Consider the following 18369-nt stretch of genomic DNA (forward strand, 5'->3'; position numbering starts at 1 on the left):
TAAGGCTTCTGGGTGTGGAACTTTGCAAACTCATATCCATTACAATGAGAGTTTTGTGTCTATTGGCAAATGCAGCATGTGCTAGCTGCCTCAAAGCCAATCTCACCTTGCTTCAAATAGGAATCATTGGCAAGGCACAGGATCATCAAGATTTATACACTTTCTGCTCCATGACAACCAGCTGTGGGTTGAGAGAGGCGTTTTCTGCACCTGCTCAGCCTGCCTGTCGGTCACCTGGGCTGTTTTGATGTCTTACAAAAGTGTGGGGCATGTGATGGCAGACGTGGACAACATGGACTTGACCTTTGAAGAGGGCAAAGACAGCATCTGTTTGGTCTGACTTGTGTCTCTCTGGTTTGACTTCTTGTGACTTGGCTTGGAGACTGAGGTCTGAAAAAAAATAGCCCTGAGACCCTTCCTGTCACAAATTCTGAAGAAGTATAAGCTAGGACTGTGAGGCAACCTCTGACCCTCATGTTGCTGATTCTTCCCCAGCACGGCTTTGGGAACCCTTGGCTGGGGGTTGCTCTCCCAGCCTCACCAGCAGGAGAGATGACAGGCAGCCGCAGCCAAGATGCTCTTGGGGCTCACAGCTCTGTGCTCCCCTTTTATTTACCACCAAATCCTTCCTGAAATGAACTCACCCTTCCTTCCTTTGTTTTCATCTGGTGAATCCAAATCCTGAGTTCATGACACATGCTTGTTATTGGTGTAAGCAAGGCCTGCTCTTATTTATTTGATAAGTTAGCTTTGATCTCTCTCTTTGCCTTCTATGGAAGATATTCCCAGACTCTACCCCTTCCTCTCCCCAGTTAGTGACCTCAAGACCCTGGGTTGCCTGGCTCCTGACCGCTGTATATTTTATTGGCATGTAAGTTTCTCAATAGAAAATTATTAGCATGGAAAAGTGGTTCCTGTGACCAGGGCGACCACGCGGGGCTCCTGTACAGGCTGGTCTGGGACTGGGCCACTGCCCATCCCTTGTGGTCAGCCTGCAGCGCTGTCTTGACCCCTTTTCTTTTTGTCATCCTCAACATGTAGGCTCTCCCAGCCTCTTCATTCTGTCTCCACCCTGCCTTGTAAATCTTACTGACCGAGACTATCTGTCTAAATCCTTATTTAATCTAATTCTATTTCTTCTAAATTAGAGCTCGGTATTTCTAAGGACACATAATAACCACATGATTATGCTTATAAAAACCCTCCAATTAGGTATATGAACTTATTACTTAATATTTATTACTGATAATCATTTCTCCATAAGAGTTCCCTTCTGATTAGTCTTTCCTATCCCACCAATTGCATGTGACTTTCTACATTTTTTTTAGATTTTTTCCTATTTTTTATAATTTTTTTTTAAAAAAGGCCCATCTCTGTTTCCTTCTCTCCTGGCCCATCATTAACTTAGGGCTGAGTTTAGTTTAGTGACATTTGGACATCAAAGGCATCTTGCAGTTTGTTCTGGAAGCTCTCTGCATCTCCTTGACGTGATTTATATATCTTCCAGGAGAATAAATGCTTGTTCCTCTGTATTTTCATAGAGGTTGAGGGCCCTGGCCAGCTGGGTGGGGAATCCAGAGCCCACTGTGTATAGATTGTATTACTGTCTCTTCCAGGAGACCAGCTGGTTACGAGATTGGATTGGAGCAGATGCATCTCCGTAAAGAGATCCATGATTACGATATAAGAAGCCCCAAACCATTGGTTCCCCTTTTTCTGTTATTTTAGCAATAACCTCTTCTTGAGGGATGGGCGCCACCCTGGAGTTGCCTGTGAGGTTTCCAAGTCTTCTTGTCCCTGGGGTCCGCAAAGCTGCTCTGGTGTTGAGGATAATAATTTTGTTGACCAGGGTTCAAATGTGCTCTCCCAGACACTGAAAATCTAAGGGTCTTGTCCACACCCAAGTGCGTGGTTGTAGTTTGCCACGCGACTGATGTGGCCAGCCAGGCATCTGTGATCTGACTTGGCCAGGGCTTTTGAAAACATCAGGGAAACCTCGGGTCCCCTTCGATTTTTATTTATTTTCTGGAAAAGTGACTTTTCCCCCGCTGCTGTCTGGGAGTGTCATTGCCTTTGCTGGCATGAGTGTGTGTGCCTCCAATGGGAATTGTCTCCCGCCCCTTTTATGGCAAGGCTCGCAGACAGCTGCTGCTCCCAGTGCCTCGATACAGTGGGAGCATGTTAGCTTTGTTTTAAAGGGAATCTGACAGATGCTGAAGTAGGACCTGGCTGCCACCTTCTTCCTCACCTCTTGCTATTTGCCCTTCGGCCACAGAGTCCTGCCCTTTACCGTACCCTTCTACTTGTGGTGTCTTGTGTCCCCACCTTTTGTCTTTAGAAAACATGCTTTAAATTTTTTCCTAAATTACATATGTAATTGAAGAATATATTTTTGAAAGAAATAATGTGCAACTGAATGGAGTACAAAACATGTGTCCCTCTCCCAGAGATCTCTGTAATGGTTTGGTATGTGTCCTCCTAGATATTTTTGAGGCATTTACATACAGAGAGGCATATAAATGACCCGTATGTGGGACCCGTATAAATGAACCTTATATGGTACTATTCATGTTGTTGAGACTCGGCTTTCTCATGTGTTGGCTTCTCCTTCCTTCCCACTCTCCCCCATCCTTCAAGGCCAGCTCACTCTCTAAGGAAGCCCTTATGGACCCTGCTAATACCGACTTGTTTTTAACTTCCTCTAAATTCCTCTAACCTTTTCCCCTCTGGACTGCCCACTTTATCTACTTTTTAAATGTTGTTCTTTAGTTACTAATGAATTTGTTCTGTTGAACTATATCCAGTTAACTCTCTCCGTCTTGAAGAAGTTCGTGGATCAGTGGAGGGCACACACATGGTAGCATGTGACTGCAATGGGATAAAGTGAGAGTCTGGCAGAATATTTTGAAACATATTTGTTGAATGAATGAATGAACAAACAAAGAAGAAATAGAGTTATGTTAGTTACCGGGTGTAATGGTGACACCATGTGGCTTAATTAACTACTGGGGTTGGTCATGGAAGGCTTCAAAGAGGAGATGTTTGACTTGGGTTTCCAAGGATGACTAGAAGTTGGCCGGGAAGATGGGCCTGTTAGGCAGAGGGAATGCTGTTATAATCAGCATCATTTGTTCATGGATAGTATCAGCCACTGGTTTTGAGGGTGTATCTTTCGGCTTCTCCCTCAGATAGTGACGTCCTCAAGAGTGAGAGTGGCATTTACACTCCACCCTACCGCCCTCGGTAACATTACCGAATGCCTGTTAGATACCAAATCCTTTCCCAAGTGTTCTGTAGGTAGTAGCAAGCCCATGATGTAGGTGCTCCTGTCTCCAATTTAGAGATGAGGAAATAAGGCACAGTAAGATACGTAATGTCCCCAAGTCCTTGTGGCTAATAAGTGATGGTTTGATAAGTCTTACTTTTTCAGAGCCTTTATGTCCTCATCTTTATATAGAACTGGTGATGCTCACCAGAGTGAGTTGTATGAGGTTTGAATTAAATGAGAAAGTGCCTCTAAACCATCCAAAGTAGAAGGTCAAATACCACCTTATTATAACCCTCAATAAAATAGCATCCTGCTTTATTTTCCTTCATGGCACTTATCACTACTTGGCATAGAGTTGTTCATTTGCTGTCTCTATCTTCATCCGTTTCATATTTGCCTGTGTCCTCCGTGCCAGGTAGAGAGCATTAAATATTTGCTGAATGAATGAATGAATGAATATTGCTTCCCACTTTTCACCATACCATTCTGACTATGGATGCCCAGAAAATAGTTGGTGAATTTGACTGAAACAAAATATTCTGTGTCAATTCCACATACCAACAAGGGACCATGAATTTACTTGTCACAAGATGATCAACATTGCTGTTTTCATTTTTTATTTGCTGTCATGTATAAGGAGCTATCATATGTCTCCCACCCTGATTTTCCTGATGTCTCAATTTAAATGGTTTCCAATCTGGCTGTGAAATTATCCATCAGTCACACAGAGAATGTGGCTGTCAGAACAAACCAGAGCTTATTTGGAGTAGCAGTTGGTAGAAGAGCAAGGCCTGACCAGAGAAGACTTGCCCCTCTGCTCCAGGCCACCTCTAGAATATCCCTTCCAGCCCTGGGCAGCAGTCTGACTCTTGCCCATCCCCTAAGGTCCAGTAAGGATGACACCTCGTTTATTTACTCACTGGGTGCAAAATTAGCATTCTCTGTTATCAGGTGCTGACAGCCTTGGACTGTCCCCTGGACCCTCACAGTCTGCAGTGTGTGGGGGGGAAACACCCACCCGAACTGAACTTTGAGGATGAAATCCAGGTCCTGGCCAGAGCCCGTGACCTACAAGTATCTATTGCTCAGAATCTCTGTATTCTGAGAGAGCACACCAGGGATGGAGGGTTTCCCAGGGAGACGGTTCTGTCCAGTCTCCAGATCTGTGTAGCCTTGATGGGAGGTGGGATGATTTCAGGTGGTTCAAGAGTCAGGTGTAGATAACATGGACTCTGCTAGCAAGAAGTTGTTACCCTTGCAGTTTTCTTTCAGCTATGATGGTGCAGGGCTAACATGTGTTTCCTGCTTCTTAGATGCCCTGACAAAGCGAGATGGGGGCTCAGGGGCAGGGTGCTGGTCAGCCACGGCATCTAGACGCCTGGATGGTGGGACTCAGCCCAGGTCAGCTGAAGGAGAATCTCTGAAGTGGGGCCAACATCCCAGATGCCTCGAGTGACCTGATGCAGACAGGGTTGAGAACCACTGACTCTTAGAATGCAATCAAGTTTGTTTTCATTGGATTCGGTTTACTTTCTATATATAGCAAGTGAAAGTATTTTTCCATGTGCTAGAGTAATCTTTTTAAGTACATTTTATAACTAAAAAAGGTGAGGTGATTTAAGAAATAACATTAGTAAACAATGGTGTAAGTGGTATATGAATATGGCAAAATTGTGTTGGTGCCTTGGGATGGGCTAAAGTTTGGGAAGTACCCCTCTAGATTTTATCCCAGGATCAAAGTTTGAAGCCCTGTTCTCTTGACTCCATAGAATCACTGGGAGTGATTTGGCAGTATGCCAATGATTTATTAAGGGATAGCACCAGAAACAAATACAGAACAAAACTCATTATTGTTTTTATTTAGGAGTTATACTTGTTATCCATATCTCCATAACAAAATTGTCCCAAAACTTAGATGCAGAAGCAACATGTGGAATAACAACATGTATGACTTCATGGTTTCTGAGGGTCAGGATTCCAGGTGCAGTGTCACTGGTCCTCTGTCAGGACAGGCTGAGTTATGCTTCAGTAACCAACGACTCCAAAGAATCATTACAGGAAACACGAAGGGTTCTGTCTCATTCATGTTACACATTCTCCATGAGTCAGCTGGGCTGCTGCTCCATCTTGTTATCATTCTCTCACCCAGCCTGAGGTAGAGGGACAGGAGAGCCTGGCCAGGCACACTCTCCCTCAAAGCTTCCTCCCAGATACGGCACACACTTCTTTCCGATTTCACTGGCACAATGAGTCCCATGGACAGATCTCCCTGCAGGTCTTACCAGGCACCTGGAAACACCAGAGTTTTTTGTGGGTGACCCTGATGACTCCCACAGGTGACAGTCTACTCACCTGCCAGGGTGGTTATGAGGATTCAATCAGATAATACATGTGGCTCTTAGTGCCCGACACCTGGTTAACACTCACTGAACAGTGGTGCTGGTGGTGGTTATGGAGGCCGTGGCAACGATGCTGGTTAGAGAAGTGAGGCTCACCCAGGGACCCACAGTTTACAAACCTTTGTCTCACTGATCTGTTCAGTGAGTCCCATGTATCTCATTGCTTCTCACTTTCCTGAGTTCCAGGTACTGTGCTTTGAACAGGGAATCAAAGACAAAGGCCATGTGGTCTGTGTCCTTAAATAGCTCACAGTCTCCTTGGTGGCAGGGACTGAGGGATTCCCTCTGGGTATTTATTTTCAGGGCTCGGCCTTCCTAGGAAGATTTATAAAATACAATAAAATAAATGCTGGAGCCAGAAGGGATCATTGTTTCTGTATCAGTTAGGATGCTCTCAGCAGTAGAAACAGAGAATGCAGCTAAACGAGTCTTAGTAAAGCGAGGAATTTGTTGCATTAGGTAACTGAAAAGTTCAGAGCAAGGCTGCTCATCCTCCCAGTCATTGGGAAAGAACAAGACTGTCCAACATCGTCAGCAAAATCCCCAAAGTTTACTCAGACTGAGCCAGCTTAGTTAGTGCGTTGACCAACCTCGAACCAGTCACTATGGCCACAGGGACAGGCTATGCTGATTGGCCTGAGTTATTTGTGCTCACCCTTAGGTCAAGGCATGGTACTCACTTCGCACAAATTTAGTTAGAGTGATTTCCCAAGAAGGGAATGTATGCCAGGCGGCAAACAGCCCCAGTCCCCTCTTATCCCGCCCCTCCCTTTTCTTGGGTGAGATTGCAGCTCAAAGCAAGGAAATGATTTGCCTGATGCCCCTCGGTGTGTTAGAACAGAGCAGAGGCCAGGCTGTGGGTCAAGGACTGTGCCTCTTGCTGCTTTGACTCAGTTCCAAAGATGTCTCAAAAAGTGGTCAGTTTCAAAGGGTGTTAGGGAAACATTGCTTTTGGGGAGATGCAATTATAAAATGGATGTTAAATTGCATTATGCCTGCCATTTTTAATTAGCGAAACTTCATCATTTATTTGCTATTGATAACAGACAGATTGAAAATCAGGCAGATTTCTCCCTGGTGAGGCAGCTTCTTGTGTCTGATTTCTGTAGGAAACCGGGTTTTGGTGATTGGCTTCCTAAGTCATCAGTGCCAGTGAATGGGGGCTCCCCAGCAGTGATGAGGCCACTGTTTAGCTGGTTTGGAAGCCACTGCTGGGTCAGGGGGTTGGCTGGCGCTGTTAACTTGGATGAGTATCTCTGGAAGGTACTGTTACTGCTGGTCTTCATTGTTGACTATCATAGAACAAGTTGTGCAGCAGGCAGGTCCTGGAATATATACCTTTTTAGTGTCTGAGGACAGAGTTCAGCTCCAAGAATTCTTTCTCATTTTCTGCTACCACAGCTGTAATCTCTTAGTCTTGGACAATGGAACTCCTAAGGCTAATCAACTGCCTGGACTCTCTGTGACATTATGTACCCAACCACCCACCTGGCATTTCCAAGAGCTGACAGTGTAGTCGATCGGGTTGGGAGAGTGAATTTACAAAATGATTTGTATCTCTAGTCACTGTGTCCCTCCTGGAAGAACCTGTCCTCTGGCCATCCCCTGTCCCCAGCCTTCTGAAATGACCTTCCCTACCAATGAGTAACAAGCACCATGGCCCTACCTTACTCATTCCTTTGGAGGACACTGAGCACCTCCTCTGTGTCAGTCACTGGGATACAGTATTACACACTTTAAATACATCATTGTCCTAATGGGTCAATATTGTGATCATTTTCATTTTACAGATGGGGAAACTGAGGTTCAGAGAGTTGACTTAACTCGCGCCAACGGCACAAGGTTGTAAGTTCAGAGCTAGGGGCGGAACCAGGCAGTGTGTGTTACAGATGCTGTGTTTCATTCTTCCACTTAATCCATAGTAAGCCTGGCAGGGAAGTTCCCCTTCCCCACATTATAACTGAGAAAAGTGAGGCACAGAAAAGCTAGATGCCTTGGTTGGGAGCGCAAAGTCAGAGTGCAAGCCTAGATCCTCGTAACTGTACAGCCGTGCTCTTTTGAGATGGTGTTATACGCAGTGTGGATGTCACACCACACTGCCATCATAGACATAATTCTTTTTTCTTTTAACTTAAAATTTCAAGGTTGTTACTTATTTTTCAGATGGGTAACAACTTATGTACATGGTAAAAATTTACAAGGTGTAAAGTTTTACAGTAAAAAATAAATCTTCCTCTTGCCTCTGACCCTTTGCTTCTCACTACCCTTCCTTCAAAGTCATCCACACTTGGCAGTTTCTTGTGTCTCTCTAGAAGTGATTAATACAGATCCAGGCACATAGGCACATCTGTCTCCCAACTTCTTCAGGAAAATAGAAGCTTATCTGACATAGTGTTTGGTGTCTTGCTTTTGTCATTTGACAGTATATCTTAGAGCTCATTCCCTGTTAGCAGAGGAGACCTATGCTATTCTTTTAGTAGTCGTACAGGCTGGCTCTAAGGGTAGTGATGTCTAATGTAACCATTTTGTTATCTGTTTCCAGGCTTTTATCCCCATAAATGGTGTTACTGTAAATGTCCTTGTATACCTGTCTTTGTACATATGTTGTTTGTGTCTCTTAATTACTTGAAAAGAAAGTAGATTTCCATCTTAGTAAATGAGACAATTTGCTCACACTCCTTACCTCTCATCCCTGGCCCTCCTCCAACCATTCATTGACTCATCTCTCCATTTGTGCATCTTTGTATCTGTCCATCCAGTGGAAACATTCCTCTAGCAATCAGTGTGTCCTTCATACCGCCTTGGCTCTGAGAATGTTGCCCTCCAGACTCTGTCTTTTGAGAAAACCAGACCCATCAAAAACTAATTCACAGAAGTGCAGTAGTCTGCATTTGTGCAAGCTTCTAGGGCTGCCCAGAGGATAGAATCAAAACACTTTGAAACTTATATTTGCCAGTTCTTTACTCCCAGCAGAAAGTCTTAGCTCTCAGATAATTTTTAAACCACGTGTGGCTCTGATACCTCTCTAATTGCATACTATTTGTAAAACGAAAGAACAAATTAACAAACAGATACACACAGAACCCTGGAAGTGGTGCAGACCCAGTGCCTCCTAGAGGCAAGGGAAGCCCAGGCCTACTTAATGCTCCAAGCCTGGCCCTGCCTGTCCTCTGGCTAGGCCAGCTACACTGGAAGACAGAGCTGTGGCCCTTCACATTTTGTTCCTTATTAAAAAGTGGGAAGAGAAAGCAAGGGTGTTGGCGGGGTGGGAAATAGTTATCATTTTTGGCAGTGCAAAGTGAGAGCTAATTGCTTAAGGGAAGGCTATTTGAAAAGAGGGATGAGTGAGAAAGTGACTCTGAGAAACATAAATTACGGGTGTCATTTCATGACTGGGACAAAGTTTTGCTGCCCTGTAATGTCTGCCTGTTGCCTTTTCTTTTAAGCAGTGAATCCGAGAGCCCTGTAATTAGAAGAGAGAGATACAGTTCACTTCCTTTGGTTCTTCCAATCTCCAAGCTCACTTTTCCTTATCATGCAAGAGGATAGTGAATTTGCTACAAAGCAGCTTAAAAATGGACTGATATTTCAGTGTGAAAACAACAGCTTCCATTTTATCATTCATTCATTTAATCAGCCACAGGTACCAATTCAGGGCCCACAGTGTGCCAGGTGCTGGGCAAGGCCGCCTGTGTCACTGTGAGAATAGACGTGGAAGCTGCTGTCCTCGAGTTCCCAGGCAGGGACCAGTGCGCAGAGAAACCAGAGTAGAGTCATTGTCAGCTGACACGTGAACGACAGAGGGGTGCAGGGAGAATCTGTTTAGCTTTGGTGGTCAGGGAAGGCAGCTCATAGGAATTCATAGTTTAGCTGGGACTCCAGGATGAGAAAAAAGCCAGCCACACACAGAGGTTGGGATAAGAGGGGAGGGGGCCGTGATAATACTCACGATAATACTTGCTTCAGAGCATTTGAGGATTAAACGCCCAAATACATTGGCACAGTGTGGGTGCTCAGCACGTGCTGGTCCTTCACCCCACCATGTTTGCTGATTCTTTCTAATAAGACAGTCAGAGGCTGGTTGTCATGGCATAGGTGAGGAGGACACCAAGGTTTGCTGAAGCCAAGTGACTCCTCTAACCTACTGTGGAAGCCTGGGACTAGAACTCAAAAGGTCCAAGTTTCCATTTGTCCCTGAGACCTTACGGATTCAGCTCAGAGTCTGGAGGGTGACTTGTGTATTCAGAGATGGAAAAGAAGCTAGGGGGGAAAGAACCATGGGAGGAAACCCTCCACCTTGGACTGGGCCAGGTCTATGCCTTAGCCTCCGGCCTGGTGCCTACCAAAATCATCCTGTGGGGACAGAAAACAGGCTTAGGGTTTTCGACCCAGGTGTACACCTGTGTGCATCTACTCTTGAGTGGTGGCGTCCTTCCAGACTTCCTTCACCCCGTCAGAGTTCTCCGCATTCTCTGGGCTTCCTAGTGTGCAGATGAAGCTGCAAAGAATGGGGACTTTGTAGTGAGAGGCAGGTAGCTCAGTGTGAAAAGTGCAGACTCTGGAGCCAGACCACCTGCATTTAGATCCCACGTGTGTCCTTTACTAGGTGGTGACCTTGAACAAGTTACTTTTGGGGCTACCCATTGCTACATGTCAAACCACCCCAAAACTTAATGACTTAAAAAAACACATCCATTTTCTCATCTCTCATGATTATGTGGGCTGACTGGGCTCCGATGGGTGGTTATGCCACATCATAAGGTGTCAGCTGGGGCTACAGTCACCTGGGGCCCACCTGAGCTGGACACCCAAGGTGGCATGCTCATTCACGGGCAGGCGCTGCTGGCTGTCCTCTGGGACATCAGATGGGATTGTGCACTTCTCCGCCTGGAGTCACTGAGGCTGAGGCTGCTGAGGGACCATGGGCTGGGAGATTTGGGGGGCTCATGGCATCTTTGCTTCCTGTTGATTCACACTCATTGCTCTTGTCCTCACCTGTGAAACGGGGCTGATGCCGCTTCCCACAGGGCTGTGTGGAGGAGGATGGGAGAAGATTGTCCTATGAAAGCACTGTGTAAAGCAGGAGGCCTTTGGTGACGGTGGCGTTGCTGTGTTTGTACACTTCTCAGGGCTGGAAGTGCAGGTATCTCCAAGGAAGGGGAGGGTGCCTTGTCCTCCTTGCCACACCTGCCTGGGCCCTGATCTGCCAATGGGAGGGGGGTTAGTTTTCCCCCAGACCTTCTCCTATTGGCAGAATCAACAAGTGAACTGATTCTTTCGTTCTGTCTTTCCCTCCTTCCTTTCCATGCCTCCCTACCTGTTCTTCTTTTCTTCTTTCTTTCATCCTTCCTCCCCCTCTCCCTCTTTAAATAAACATTTATTCAGAACATTTGTCATTCTTTGTGGCAGAACCTCGAGTATTTGAACCTTCTTCCCAGGTTTGAGGAATTCCCCGTCAGAGCATCAGGACGGCCCAGTGTCCGAACTCCATGCTGGCATTGTGAGGTGGCTGCTCTTGTCAGGACAGTTTGTGGGAGCTTCTTTGAGATGCAGCCCAGACGCTGATTCTCTGTGGGTCTCATCGGTCCCTCCAGTCCTTGTGTGTGGAGCACCTGGGCTGTTTGCTCCAGGAGGATCCAGGTTTCCTGGAGGCCCTATTTCTCCAAGTAAGGGGCTCTTCCTTTTCCTGCACCCACGTTTTGCTACATGACTTCCCAGGGCACAGGCCAGATGGAGAGCTGCCTGCTCTGCGGGTCAAGAAGTGAATGAAGACAACCATGCTGCCAGTCACTTCCTGATGCCCCGTGTGGAGGGCGAATCAAAGAGAGGACTACATACCAGAGCCGCGTCCTCCAGATTTCCGGGGGCTCAGGAGCTCAGAGGGGTGTTTGTGGCCAGTATCAACAAAGTTGACTTTTCTGATAAAATGCTCTCAGCTTCACACTTCTTCTACTGCTAGAGTATAGAGTAAGGTGAGCTGCCTGGATGATGGCTGTAAACCCCAGGTGATACTTCGCACCAGTCTGTGTGGACAGCAAGAAAGACAACATTGTCAGATGTTTAATGAATTTGGCCATCGATTATCATCACGCAGTTGCTGTTGAGCCCGCCCTGATTTCCCAGATATATTCCACAAGGTCAGGAAGTTCACGGTTCTTTTTTCCAGCCAGCCTCTCTAGAACTCGTGTAGACACACAAACGTCTCCTGGCTTGCCAATCCCATTAAATCCACGCAGTTAGAAGAAAAGCTTCGAAGTCAGAAGGATTTAACAACTCCCAGATACTTATATCCACTGTCTAAAAGTTCCCTAAGAATCAGCATCCTGAGGAAAAAAACTGATCTGTCAGGAAAATGCCTTCTTCTTAGAAATCAATCATTTTTGAAGAGGCTCTTTGTTCTCATCATTGTAAGGTGATGCCTGTCCTTTAAAATCCCACTTTGTCTTCTGCATTTGTCCTTCTGGTCACCTTCCCCTTCTGCTCTGTGGGGTAGACACAGCCAGAAGCTTCCTTCTTGCAACGGAGATTTCCTGGATATGAGCTCGGTTCACTCCCAGTCTGAAATGAGGCTGCATTTCCAGGCGGTGATGGGCATACGGTGCAGCTGGTATCTTCACGGTCCCTCCTCTGATCTGTTTACTGCATCTGATCCTCTTATCCTGCCAGGACCGAGGTAGGTGCCGAGGGGAAAGCTCAGAGGAGACAAGAGGCCAAAAGCCGCGGTACAGCCTAGGAGAGAAGGCTCTGGAGTCCTGGCCTTTTCCACCAGGTTCCCACTCCATCAAGGAAGCTAGTGTCTGCAAGGTGGTGTGCCTTCAAGGCCTTCCTTTGCCCTTTTCTTTCCCTGATGCATAAGAGCGTTTGAAGGCAGTCTCTCCCATCTGGCTTTCTGCATTCTAGCCAAACGCAGTAGTGGGGGAAGGAGTTGGAAAAATGCATTATTTACTTTATGTAGCAATATGATGCATACTTAATACTTAGTGGGCATCCATTTGTGGTTACACAATTAATGCATTCTGATTGTTCAAACATATAACCCAAATCCATCTGACCCCTCTCTCTCAGAGAGCTCCCCCTGTCACCTTTCGGATCTGCGTCATTCTTTGTTGATTCACATGCATTGTAAGTTATGTTTGGAATCACACTGGGCAGCAGCTTTTTATTAAACAAAGACCAGGAGCTTTTTTCTATGCCATTAAAAATTGATCAAAAGCACTCTTTTGGCGGGAATATACGTTTTTATTTAAATTTTGGGGTAGTAGTGCATTATTTAAAAATTCAAATAATATAAAGGGATGTTTAATATATAGCCTCACTCCCAATGCCATGCACCAGCTGCCTGGGCCCTCACCCCCAGCACCCACAGGCTGCCCCTTTTATTGGCGTCTTGAATTTAACTGCTATAGCTTCTTAATGCAAAGGCAAACAAATATAACTTAGGTGTTCTTAGTTCTTCATGTTTGCAGCCAGGACAGTGTATTAGAGCCGCCTACTACACAGGCTTTTGCTCTCACTTGGTGATCTGCCTTGGAGCTCTTTTCAAAACAGCACGTGGAATGCTATCTTATTCTTCAAAAGCACATTTCATTTTTTTTAAAGCATTTCAAAAGTTATTCTTTTTTATCTTCCAAAAAGAAGCAAATTAAAAATAAGCCTTTTTCCTTCTACCCCCACTCTTAATCTGTTGTCGGTGATAGCCACTGTTACCGTTTTCTTCCATACTGCTGCAGAATTGCTTCTGTGCGTGCGCCCGCACGAGGGTGTGCGCCCCAGCTCTAACCTGGCCGTCTCGTTTAGGCATGCCGTTTTCTTGAATCACGCCTCTGTAGTTGGACCTCTGGGTTGTCTGCAATTTTTTTTTTTTTTACTTGCCTAAGGAGTGGAAAGAGAATGATCTTTGGTGTCAATGTTGGTGTCTTTGGTTGTTTCTTCTAGATAAGTTCTTGAGAATGAGATTCTGGATTGAAGGATCTTGGTACACACAGCCTCACAGCTCTCCTAGCAGATTATATACCATCTCTCCTCCCAACCACCCACACAAAATGACAGTCACCTTAACAGCAAGGCCACATGGACCCCTGCCCCAGCCCTGAAGTTCCTAATCACTTGAAAATAAAGTTTTTTTTAAGTGGCTGGGCAGGTTTCCTCCTTGTGGGTTTGAAGGAATCTCTCAAAAGCAGTTTCTTAGCAAAGTCTGCTGCCTGGAGCCCAGTTTAATTGCTTAGCTCCACACATCTGTAGAGGGCACAGGTTGGGTCATTCTGCCTCCGGGCTGCCACAGATGAGGTGAGAGAGACCCCTTGGGTTGGTAGGACCGATTCATGCCTAGTGCCAAGGATAATATAACATACTGCTCTTACTTCTCGATAATTGTTATTTCATTATTATAGTGCACAAGTCAGTTATTGAGTCCTTTCTACCTGCCAGGCACTGTCTTGCATGCTCTACAGGTATTGACTCACTTTGCCCTCAGAATAACCTATGACTATTACTACTGTTATACCCATTTTATAGATGAGGTCAGTGGGACACAGAGAAATCGAGTGATTTGCCCATGGCCTTACAGTCGGGAAGAAGTGGAGCTGGGATTTGATCCTGAGCCATGTGCCCCCAAGGTGCAGGCTCCATGATCACTGCACTCCTGTGTCTAAGGGACCCACTGTTTCTTTAACGGGTACCTTCTTGTGTCTTCTGAACCACTGTAAGGTCAGGACTTTTGGCTAAAAGTCTCACCTTCTCCTTTCACCTTTCAGCTGCTTTGTCCTCTCTGTCTGGGAGAGTGTGTAGCAGAAAAGCCTTTGAAATACGACAGACCTGGATTCACATCCACTTCCTACATGTGTGACAGTGGACAGCTTTTCCACCCTCCCTGAGCCTCGCTCTCATCTGTAACGGTGATGGGGGTGATAGCCACCCCTGGTGTTGGCATCCGGACTGATGAAGATTGTAATAATACAAACTTACCGATAGGTGCAAAGTATGAAATGACAGTTCCCTTTCCCTCACTGCCCTGCACCCTTCTCTGTTCCACTTGGTTCCTCTTAGTTTTGATCCACATACTTAAGGTCCAAGCAATTCAGATTTGATCACAAAAGGAAATGCATTCCGTGGGTGTGACCTTGTCATCACCATTTATTGAGCATCAACTTGTGCTGGCCATTTTGCTGTCTGCTTTATGTAATAGGTGCCATTGCTCCAAGCAGTTTAGTTTCTTTCACTCAGTCATGCTCTCGTGTGGCTCTTCTGAGTCAGAAGAGGAACCGTGTCCTCTTGGCTTGAAGTCCTTACACATTAGGAGGGGGATAGAATGGAGCCATTGAGGGGAAGGCACTGGCTGTTTGTATTTATGCACTGGGTGTGTCTGTGTGTGTGGTGTTCATCTTGGTGACAATGGATATTTTTTCTGCTGTACATTTGATGTCTTGCATCTCAGATTTTAACTAGGCCCTCACAGCTCCAAAATGTTTTTACATGGCTGTGATTATCTCAATAGGATTAACAGTGCTTTTTCTGTAAAGATAATTGAGATCTCTCATGATGGCATAGTTTCATTCCTGCAACACCATCTCTAACCTTCCTTCCACAGAATCTCTCACTATTTTCTAGCAACTGCTTTTTCACCTTTGTCTGAACAGGAAGTGTTCAGGGTTCCTTGAGAGGCGGGATTCTTTTATGATTATGCAAACCGTGGTAACCATGATGTGTCTTCTCTCCTTTTTCCTCCTGATGGCAGGTGCCTGGAGATTTGAGTCAAACGTCTGAAGACCAGAGTTTGTCGGATTTTGAAATGTAAGTCCACAGAGTCTGCTTATGAGGGGCCCATCAGAAATAGGCCTCTGCAGTTTGGCTTGAGTCCCAGAAGGCCCACCCAGGGAACAGAAATCACTGTTTAATTCTGCACAGGCTGGTTTGGTTATTGTAGAAGAGGGAAGCTGTTCTCCTGCTGGCTAAGTCTGGTCTTCAGAGGTGTTTTATGTTTCCCCTTCAGTATTGAAAAACATGTTTTTTTGGCTGACATTTAAGAGTTGGAAGATATCACAAGAAATTTAAATTTCCCTATTTTCTTTAAAAGAAGACTCAGATCCCTATAAGGCCATAGTCAGAGCTGAGCAGCAGCTGCCTCCTTCACACAGAGCAAGTGCTCCTCAGCTAAACCATAATCCCCACCTCTCCCTATTGCATGACTCTAGCCCACCACTCATTTCATTGTCTGTGTTTCTCCTGTAGCGATCTGAGTTTACAACCCTTGGGTTATTGGAAACAAAGTAGTTCAGCACATTGGTCCGATTTTTGATTGGATATAATTCTTCCTTCTGCCTCTGCTGATGACCCCTAAGGGATTTAGTTGGTCTTCAAACTGACTATTTCTGATCAGGTTGCCTTGATTTTCAGACAGATAATTCCACTGGGCTGGTAAAAAAATGTTGATGGTGTCCTGGATTGAGGCCAGGCAGAATCCCCACCTCTCTCATTCACTTGCACGGAGTGGAAGAAGGGTCAGCCTCCCAAAAAAAGGTGTCGTCTGGGAAAAGCCCCCTTCTGGAGAGAGAGGGCAGGGCATGGGGCAGAGCCTTGTGTCAGAGCTAGGCTGGCCTGTGTTGAAATCTTAGCTACAGGCCTCCATTGCCTTGGGCAAACTAGTTAACCTCCCTGGGCCTGAGTTCCCACCCTCATAAGATGAAAGCCATGATGCCAGCCTTGCAGGGTCATGGTGGTGACCAGAGGGAGCTTGTGGAAACCATGGAGGACATCAGGAGGCCTCTTGGTGCTGGAGTGGCTGCAGCAGAGGTGGAGGCGGCAGTTAGGCTGGCAGGCTGAGGAGGTCAATGTGGTTAAACGGGAAGGGGGAAGATCAGAGGTGAGTTTGCCTCCCATGGGTCCATGGGTGGGGTGAGTACAGCATGAAGAGGATAATGGAATGGTAGCCTGGTAGAGGGCCAGGGTGGGGACAAGCTGAGAAGACAGGTGAAAGCTATATAGGAGAATCCCAGAGACATGTCAGCTGTGACCAGAAGGGACTCATTATTAAAGAAAGAATTTTTCAAGCACCTACTGCAGGCCAGTGTCATGTCTGGTCCTTGTTGGAGGGGATGAGTAAGCCACAGTCCCTGCCCTCAAGCAGCCTCTGCCATCCAGTCACATCATCTCTCCCCCAGAGATTCGCAACCTCCTCCCACTGGTTTGCTTATCTCCACTAATGCCAGAGGGATGCGCTATTTCTCTGCCTCGGGATGGAGACCCTGATCTTCTGCGAAGCTTGCCATGAAGGCCCTTGCTGACCTCTGGTTTCTTCCCCCGCTCTCTCCTGTCCCATCCCTGCACACCAGCCACCCTGGCTGACTCAACATCTCTAACTCACTTGGTCTTTCCTCTCAGGATCATTACTTTATTTTCATAGCCCACACTGCCGTAGCATTTTCTCTACACTGGGCATTGTTCTAACTCAGGCCCTGCAACAACCCTGTGACACTGATACTGTCTACAGACGACAGATGTGAGCCAGGATTCAGACCCAGGCGGTCTTGATCTAGACTCTGTGCCCTTCACAAATGTTAGCCCCTTTGCTGGAAGGACCTTTCCTGACTCACCTCTCCTCCCCAGCTTGGCTCACTCTCAGTGTTCCCGAAGCCCTGCCCGAACACTGCTTCCTGAGCAAAGCAGGACCCCACGGGGTCAGTCTCCTCGGAGCCGGTGTTCCTTGGTAGCACCTGCCACAGGGATAATTAAGTAACTTCTCTGCGATAGCTATAACATATATGCACCTAGCAACAGAGCCTCAAAATATATCATGTAAAAAATGGACAGAAATGAAGGGAAAATAGATAGTTTTATGGCAATAGTTGAAGACTTCAACACCTCATTTGCAATGATGGAAAGAACCACTAGAGAGACTAATAAGGGAATAGAAGACTTGAATAATACCATGGAGCAGTTAGATCTAACAAACACGTATAGAGCAGCCCACCAACAGCAGCCTTCTCCTCAAGTGAACGTGGAATAGTCTCCAGGACAGATCATAGGTTAGGCCACAAAACAAATCTCGTTAAAATCTGAAAGGACGGAAGTCATACAAAGTATCTTCTACAAACACAGCGGAATACTTGAATGGGGATTTGTCTCTCCCTCATTAAAGTGTGCACTCCATGAGGGCTGGGACTGTCTGCTTTCTTCACTGGTTTATCTCTAGCACCTAGAATAGTATCTGGCACATGGCACATGGTGGATTCTCAGTAAATACTTATTTAATGCGTGAGTGAACAAACAAAAGAATGAGTAAAGAACTAATATCTAGGAGGCAGATGGCCATGAAAATAATCGGTTCTAATACAGTGTGGCAAATGCTTTGAAAGGGAGAAACGTTTAACCCAGTCGGGGTGACCTTGCAGTAGCCCTGGCAGGTTGTCCAGCCCTTAGCAATCCAGAAAGGTTACTGAAAACCAGAGTATTAGTTACACTTCTGCACGCCCCTCCCCTGCCCCACACACCTTGACAGGGGAGCACTTTAGGCACTTGTATAATTCTGGGGACCTTTACAGGAAGACTGTCATTAGATAAACAAACCAAATTGGTGGCTCAGAATTGCAATTTGTATTTGCAGCCCAGGGAAGTGATCCATAGGGCTTATTTTGCCCAATGAAGGAGGTCAGCACCTCAGCTCAGAGCTCAGAAATGCTGCTTCAGGAGAAGACTATTTCTTTGTGG

At 46.0% G+C, this 18369-nt stretch overlaps 1 protein-coding gene across 6 annotated transcripts in view; it reads left to right on the forward strand.

Moving 5' to 3' along the window:
* The window catches only part of SNX29 (sorting nexin 29), a 611689-nt gene that overhangs the window by 370864 nt on the left and 222456 nt on the right, over positions 1–18369 (forward strand). For all 6 annotated transcript variants that reach the window (XM_045204448.3, XM_024571345.3, XM_045204449.2 and 3 more), the window contains one exon: positions 15401–15456. In XM_045204448.3, coding sequence (XP_045060383.2) covers positions 15401–15456 — 56 coding nt within the window. The remainder of the gene's footprint in view (positions 1–15400; positions 15457–18369) is intronic.

Source organism: Desmodus rotundus, chromosome 1 (genome assembly GCF_022682495.2).
Source record: "Desmodus rotundus isolate HL8 chromosome 1, HLdesRot8A.1, whole genome shotgun sequence".
In the NCBI taxonomy this organism is placed as follows: Eukaryota; Metazoa; Chordata; class Mammalia; order Chiroptera; family Phyllostomidae; genus Desmodus; species Desmodus rotundus.